This window comes from Lissotriton vulgaris, chromosome 1_1, assembly GCF_964263255.1.
Source record: "Lissotriton vulgaris chromosome 1_1, aLisVul1.2, whole genome shotgun sequence".
Lineage (NCBI taxonomy): Eukaryota > Metazoa > Chordata > Amphibia > Caudata > Salamandridae > Lissotriton > Lissotriton vulgaris.
Genome location: NC_141685.1, coordinates 900,569,648 through 900,577,758, shown reverse-complemented (window position 1 = coordinate 900,577,758; position 8,111 = coordinate 900,569,648). Strand labels below are relative to the sequence as shown.

Below are 8,111 nucleotides of genomic sequence, written 5' to 3'. Positions count from 1 at the left end.
TGGTGGTGCTGAGTGATGCCGTGGTGGCGCTGAGTATTGCTGGGGTGGTGCGTGGTGGTGCTGAGTGCTGCTGTGGTGGTGCTGTGGTGGTGCTGAGTGATGCTGTGGTGGTGCTGAGTGGTGCTGTGGTGGTGCTGAGTGATGCGGTGGTGGCGCTGAGTGATGCGATGGCACTGAGTGATGATGTGATGCTGAGTGGTGCTGTGGTGGTGCTGAGGTGGTGCTGAGGTGGTGCTGTGGTGGTGCTGAGTGGTGCTGGTGTGGTGCTGGTGTGGTGCTGAGTGATGCTGTGGTGCCGCTGAGTGATGCTGTGGTGGTGCTGTGGTGATGCTGAGTGATAATGTGGTGGTGCTGAGTGATGCTGGGGTGGCGCTGAGTGATACTGGGGTGGCGCTGAGTGGTGCTGTGGTAGTGCTGATTGATGCTGTGGTAGTGCTGATTGATGCTCTGGTGGTGCTGTGGTGGTGCTGGGTGGTGCGAGTGGTGCTGTGGTGGTGCTGTGGTGGTGCTGGGTGGTGCTAAGTGGTGCTGTGGTGGTGCTGAGTGATGCTGGGGTGGCACTGAGTGATGCTGGGGTGGCACTGAGTGATGCTGTTGTGGTGCTGAGTGATGCTGGGGTAGCGCTGAGTGATGCTGGGGTAGCGCTGAGTGATGCTGGGGTAGCGCTGAGTGATGCTGGGGTAGCGCTGAGTGATGCTGGGGTAGCGCTGAGTGATGCTGGGGTAGCGCTGAGTGATGCTGGGGTAGCGCTGAGTGATGCTGGGGTAGCGCTGAGTGATGCTGGGGTAGCGCTGAGTGATGCTGGGGTAGCGCTGAGTGATGTGGTGATGCTGAGTGATGTGGTGATGCTGAGTGATGTGGTGATGCTGAGTGATGTGGTGATGCTGAGTGGTGCTGTGGTGCTGAGTGATGCTGTGGTGGTGCTGAGTGATGCTGTGGTGGTGCTGAGTGATGCTGTGGGGATGCTGAGTGGTGCTGTGGCGGTGCTGAGTGATGCTGGGGCGGCGCTGAGTTGTGCTGTGGTGGTGCTGAGTGATGCTGGGGTGGCGCTGAGTGATGCTGGGGTGGCACTGAGTGATGCTGGGGTGGTGATGAGTGGTGCTGCGGTGGTGCTGAGTGATGCTGGGGTGGTGCTGAGTGATGCTGTGGTGGTGCTGAGTGATGCTGTGGTGGTGCTGAGTGATGCTGTGGTGGTGCTGAGTGATGCTGTGGTGGTGCTGAGTGATGCTGTGGTGGTGCTGAGTGATGCTGTGGTGATGCTGGGTGATGCTGTGGTGATGCTGAGTGATGCTGGGGTAGCGCTGAGTGATGCTAGGGTAGCGCTGAGTGATGCTAGGGTAGCGCTGAGTGATGCTGGGGTAGCGCTGAGTGATGATTTGGTGATGCTGAGTGGTGCTGTGGTGGTGCTGAATGATGCTGTGATGGTGCTGAATGAAGCTGTGGTGGTGCTGAGTGATGCTGTTGTGGTGCTGAGTGATGCTGTGGTGGTGCTGAGTGATGCTGGGGTGGCGCTGAGTGATGCTGTGGTGGTGCTGAGTGGTGCTGTGGTGGTGCTGAGTGCTGCTGTGGTGCTAAGTGATGCTGGAGTGGCGCTGAGTGATGCTGTAGTGGTGCTGTGGTGGTGCTGAGTGATGCTGGGGTAGCGCTGAGTGATGTGGGGATGCTGAGTGGTGCTGTGGCGGTGCTGAGTGATGCTGGGGCGGCGCTGAGTTGTGCTGTGGTGGTGCTGAGTGATGCTGGGGTGGCGCTGAGTGATGCTGGGGTGGCACTGAGTGATGCTGGGGTGGTGATGAGTGGTGCTGCGGTGGTGCTGAGTGATGCTGGGGTGGTGCTGAGTGATGCTGGGGTGGTGCTGAGTGATGCTGGGGTGGCACTGAGTGATGCTGGGGTGGCACTGAGTGATGCTGGGGAGGCACTGAGTGATGCTGGGGTGGCACTGAGTGATGCTGGGGTGGCACTGAGTGATGCTGGGGTGGTGATGAGTGGTGCTGCGGCGGTGCTGAGTGATGCTGGGGTAGCGCTAAGTGATGCTGGGGTAGCGCTGAGTGATGTGGTGGTGCTGAGTGATGCTGGGATGGCGCTGAGTGATGCTGGGATGGCGCTGAGTGATGCTGGGGTGGCACTGAGTGATGCTGGGGTGGCACTGAGTGATGCTGTGGTGGCGCTGAGTATTGCTGGGGTGGTGCGTGGTGGTGCTGAGTGCTGCTGTGGTGGTGCTGTGGTGGTGCTGAGTGATGCTGTGGTGGTGCTGAGTGGTGCTGTGGTGGTGCTGAGTGATGCGGTGGTGGCGCTGAGTGATGCGGTGGCACTGAGTGATGATGTGATGCTGAGTGGTGCTGTGGTGGTGCTGAGGTGGTGCTGAGGTGGTGCTGTGGTGGTGCTGAGTGGTGCTGGTGTGGTGCTGAGTGATGCTGTGGTGCCGCTGAGTGATGCTGTGGTGGTGCTGTGGTGATGCTGAGTGATAATGTGGTGGTGCTGAGTGATGCTGGGGTGGCGCTGAGTGATACTGGGGTGGCGCTGAGTGGTGCTGTGGTAGTGCTGATTGATGCTGTGGTAGTGCTGATTGATGCTCTGGTGGTGCTGTGGTGGTGCTGGGTGGTGCGAGTGGTGCTGTGGTGGTGCTGTGGTGGTGCTGAGTGGTGCTGTGGTGGTGCTGGGTGGTGCTAAGTGGTGCTGTGGTGGTGCTGAGTGATGCTGGGGTGGCACTGAGTGATGCTGGGGTGGCACTGAGTGATGCTGTTGTGGTGCTGAGTGATGCTGGGGTAGCGCTGAGTGATGCTGGGGTAGCGCTGAGTGATGCTGGGGTAGCGCTGAGTGATGCTGGGGTAGCGCTGAGTGATGCTGCGGTAGCGCTGAGTGATGCTGGGGTAGCGCTGAGTGATGCTGGGGTAGCGCTGAGTGATGCTGGGGTAGCGCTGAGTGATGCTGGGGTAGCGCTGAGTGATGCTGGGGTAGCGCTGAGTGATGTGGTGATGCTGAGTGATGTGGTGATGCTGAGTGATGTGGTGATGCTGAGTGATGTGGTGATGCTGAGTGATGTGGTGATGCTGAGTGATGTGGTGATGCTGAGTGGTGCTGTGGTGCTGAGTGATGCTGTGGTGGTGCTGAGTGATGCTGTGGTGGTGCTGAGTGATGCTGTGGTGGTGCTGAGTGATGCTGTGGTGGTGCTGAGTGATGCTGTGGTGGTGCTGAGTGATGCTGTGGTGGTGCTGAGTGATGCTGTGGTGGTGCTGAGTGATGCTGTGGTGGTGCTGGGTGATGCTGGGGTGGTGATGCTGAGTGATGCTGGGGTAGCGCTGAGTGATGCTAGGGTAGCGCTGAGTGATGCTAGGGTAGCGCTGAGTGATGCTGGGGTAGCGCTGAGTGATGATTTGGTGATGCTGAGTGGTGCTGTGGTGGTGCTGAATGATGCTGTGATGGTGCTGAATGAAGCTGTGGTGGTGCTGAGTGATGCTGTTGTGGTGCTGAGTGATGCTGTGGTGGTGCTGAGTGATGCTGGGGTGGCGCTGAGTGATGCTGTGGTGGTGCTGTGGTGGTGCTGAGTGCTGCTGTGGTGCTGAGTGATGCTGGAGTGGCGCTGAGTGATGCTGTAGTGGTGCTGTGGTGGTGCTGAGTGATGCTGGGGTAGCGCTGAGTGATGTGGGGATGCTGAGTGGTGCTGTGGCGGTGCTGAGTGATGCTGGGGCGGCGCTGAGTTGTGCTGTGGTGGTGCTGAGTGATGCTGGGGTGGCGCTGAGTGATGCTGGGGTGGCACTGAGTGATGCTGGGGTGGTGATGAGTGGTGCTGCGGTGGTGCTGAGTGATGCTGGGGTGGTGCTGAGTGATGCTGGGGTGGTGCTGAGTGATGCTGGGGTGGCACTGAGTGATGCTGGGGTGGCACTGAGTGATGCTGGGGAGGCACTGAGTGATGCTGGGGTGGCACTGAGTGATGCTGGGGTGGCACTGAGTGATGCTGGGGTGGTGATGAGTGGTGCTGCGGCGGTGCTGAGTGATGCTGGGGTAGCGCTAAGTGATGCTGGGGTAGCGCTGAGTGATGTGGTGGTGCTGAGTGATGCTGGGATGGCGCTGAGTGATGCTGGGATGGCGCTGAGTGATGCTGGGGTGGCACTGAGTGATGCTGGGGTGGCACTGAGTGATGCTGTGGTGGCGCTGAGTGGTGCTGTGGTGGCGCTGAGTGGTGCTGAGTGATGTGGTGGTGGTGCTGAGTGATGCTGTGGTGGTGCTGAGTGATGCTGTGGTGGTGCTGAGTGATGCTGTGGTGGTGCTGAGTGATGCTGTGGTGGTGCTGAGTGATGCTGTGGTGGTGCTGAGTGATGCTGTGGTGGTGCTGAGTGATGCTGTGGTGGTGCTGAGTGATGCTGTGGTGGTGCTGAGTGATGCTGTGGTGGTGCTGAGTGATAATGTGGAAGGGAAGGGAAGAAAGGAGGAAGGAAGGAAAGAAAGAAAGGAATGAAAGGGAGGGAGGAATGGAAGAAAGAAAAGGAAGGCAAGAAAGGATGGGAAGGAAGGAAGGAAGGAAAGGAAGGATGAAAGGAAAGAAAGAAAGGATTCTAATTGCAAGTGTTAACATGAACAGGCTTGTTTTGAAGATGTTGTCCCCAAATTTGAGATTCCATGACACAGAGGGGCTGTGAAGGACGGAGAGGCGACAGCCAGAGGCCACGCGCGGCGGACATCAAAGGAAGGGTGGGAGGGGAAAACAAATGATGGTGGTGCCTCTGATGTAATCATCAACACCCTCAAAGTACAAGACCACAGAGAAAAGATAGAGTGAGAGGGGTGGGGGTGGTGGCGTTCAAGAAGGCCATACATGTAATAAATAATCACAGATGTTTTAGTTTAACCAGCCTAGGATGTCAGAAGGGACGTCCTGAACTAGATTCTGGCATGTAACAACGAAAGGATAAAACATTGAACACATTATGTGGATTCAATCTTTGCCAACAATCGATATCAAAATAAACCAAACCATGAAGTCATGCGAACCATTGCAAAATTGTATTACATTAATCATCCCAATGTTTTAATTACAGTTGAACTCCGCCTGCGCCACGAGACACGCTGTGTCTGATTTGCAATCGTGATAAAGAACGAATGAGTTTGAAAGCCGCTTCATACCTTTACTATTAAAAGTATTGCATTAGTGACGTTAGGTTCAATTACAAGTCATGCAGTTGTGTTACCTCGTGGCTTTGCATATGACATCATTCACAAAGGAAAATAATCCGCACAACAAACATGCTGTTGTTACACTACATTGTTTTCGTGTTGGTGTGCTCAGCGTTCGTGTTTGAACGACTCATATAGGTGCGAGAAAAACGCATGGGCAATTGCACGCAACTTTCAGAGGGTGAAAAGCTACGTTTTTGCCACGTACAATCAACAAAACAAAAATATGTACCCATAATAAAAAACCGCTTAATATAACCGCATACGAATTTCAAGTGCTCATGTTTTAGATAAAAAGTATTACACGTCTCAAATATTAGTTTACATCCTCGGCCTATGAAATGTGGAAAAATAACTATGTATACGTCATTTCCGCATGTAGTGTACTGGCCCAGTCTACGTCTGTCTCAAGTTTCTACACGTAATTTAAGAAATGTACAGCCGCAAACATTCCTGGCCGGGTTGTAAAATAAATCACACGCCAAAAAAAAAGTGTTTCCTAGTGCCTCGTCCATGGGGCTGCACCTCGGGGAGCAGTGGACAATCCCTGCCAAAGGGCCCAGCAACAACCCGAGCAGCACGATATTGTTTACTCGCTCTTTGTGTAGGAGATACAGTGATGTGGCAGTCTGCGCTCTGCTGTGGGTGTTCTTTGTGTCTGACAGTCTGACAAGGCAGCGGTGTAAAAAGCACATGCGACTGAAACTGCCTCCTGGAAATCGTCCATGGGACTGCACCTCGGGGAGCAGTGGACAATCCCTGCCAAAGGGCCCGAGCACATGCGACTGAAACTGCCTCCTTGAAAGGAAAAAAATAAAAGTACACTGGGAGGGGGGCGGATGATGTAAGAGACACGGCCGTGAAAGTGAAAGTACGGCTGTGGGCAACAGCAGGGGTGAATAATTAGGGGGGGGGGAGAAATGCGAGACACGGCCTGGCGGACGTGAAAGCGAAAGTACGGCCATGGGCAGCAACATCAGGGGTGAATAATTAGGGGGGATGAGAAATGCCTGAGGCCGAACGCACGCTGGAGGAAGCTTCTGATGCCTGTGGGAGGGAGGCTGATGGCTTTGATGTGGACGCGCGTTCCGCCCGAGTGCACCACACGGACTGTCCGAAATCCACGATGGTTTAAGACCTTGGTTTGCCCTCTATATCTCTCGCCAGCGATGCGCAAGCGCATTGGCAGGCAAGACCTAAAAACTCCCCTCGTCATGGCAAGGGGAGGACCAAATGATCCACAAAATAAAGCTCGGGTGATCCATGACTAAACAGTCACATTCCCTAAATAGCTGCCTCAACTGGGGCCACCTTCTGGTACCCCCCACTTTAAGGTTTACGTAAAATGAGTATACATAATATGTCCCTCAAAAGAAAGGCACAGAATTTTCTGTGACTGAATAACGATGTATGTTGTTCTAAGCTAACCTACAACCCACAGCTCTTAACCAATAGGTCTGCAATCAAGCCACGAGTGCACCACCTTTACAGCGGTCCGCCACTACTTTAGCCACAACTTCCCAAGGCCCAAGTGTTCTAGCGAATACCATGGTCTGTTTAACAGATATTATTTTAACAAATACTTTTCGCTCTGTGCTACAGCAAAGACACCTCTGCTCACCGAAAGACTGCAAATGTCTCCCCTGGAACCTATCCCAAAACCTGCTATGTTCCAAACGTTATGTATATTTGTATCACTGAATACCATCTGTTTAGTATGGGTGTGGCCGCATCCATCCGTAGCCAGAAATCTACCTAGTCATATGGAGCCTACCTCAACGTTTCCACAGTGATTGCACAGGGACCTTTCCCACCTCACTTATAATTACACTGCACTGAATGCTAGTATCCTACACTCACTACACAGCACACTCTTACACTACACATGTATCAGCACATGACCGCCTTGGGCGCTTAAACATCAGCCAGGTTGTGCTCTATCTGCTCGCTGATGCCACATGCCGTAGGCGCAGACAGACTTTAATTATCCCAAGAGATAGCCCACGAAACTGCAAATGGTCTCATCCACCTGTACCTGTGTAGGATTAGGGCCAAGATCCAACTTAATGTAGAACCCTAAAGAGTAGTAGTAAACTTCACTCGGTCTGAGACCAGCCCCACAGCACTGTACCTTTTCACTAAACCTAGCGATATTCAAACCGAGCTGAACAGGATGTGCAGGTAGGGAACTAAAGAAGAATACACTATTTGGCCCTGAGATTTTAAGTTCTAGGAGGTAGCAAAACCTCAGCACCCATGCACATGCAGGTTCACTTCCGCCTCGGTATGTAGTCCCAGGGTTGCCATCAGCGAATCTGGGGCAGTCTAATTTAATATTAAATGGACCCCTGATATGGTGTTCAGTGCAGGGCCATTCACCTTGATGATGCAAGAGGAAATTAGTCTAGTAGGGAAGGGTTGAATACCAGAATAGATACCCCATGTCAGGAAATCTGGGATGCTGAAATAGGTAAACATGGCTAAAGGGGAAGGGGCAACCCCTAATTGTACAGAAACTTACAATGTATTCCTTGTGTTTCAGAAGCAAAGAAACAATCCTGCTTGGCACGAATGAGAATTGTGGAGCAATACTGCACATACTAGCTATGCAATGGGCACCTCTGCGCTGATGGATGTATACTGGCAGTGTAGGGAAATTGCCTTACGCTGCTCGAAGGCAAGGAACCCCCCATTACAGACTACGTCGTGGATAACACGATGGTGTGATGATATTCTTTTATATAACTAGTCCTCGCACAAGAATAGAACTATGACCAGAAATATGAGAACAAGCCATAGTGGAAAGCCCACTCGTTAAATACAGTGCTCAACTTGGCGCTTACCAAACTCCTGGAATTAAAGATAATATCAGCTCATCTCTTCACTCAGATGAAATTATACCTGTGGCAAATAGTTTCCTTTTAAAGACCACCATGTGGAAG

The 8,111-nt window shown here is 53.2% G+C and overlaps 1 protein-coding gene across 1 annotated transcript in view; it reads right to left on the bottom strand.

Moving 5' to 3' along the window:
* Nucleotides 1-2,456: 2,456 nt before the first annotated feature.
* The window catches only part of LOC147748143 (uncharacterized), a 47,691-nt gene continuing 42,036 nt past the window's right edge, over nt 2,457-8,111 (bottom strand). Inside the window, exons 2-3 of the mRNA XM_086927300.1 lie at nt 3,923-4,316; nt 2,457-3,879 (exon numbers count right to left, since the gene is read on the bottom strand). Coding sequence (XP_086783426.1) covers nt 3,328-3,879; nt 3,923-4,316 — 946 coding nt within the window. The 3' untranslated portion in view covers nt 2,457-3,327. The remainder of the gene's footprint in view (nt 3,880-3,922; nt 4,317-8,111) is intronic.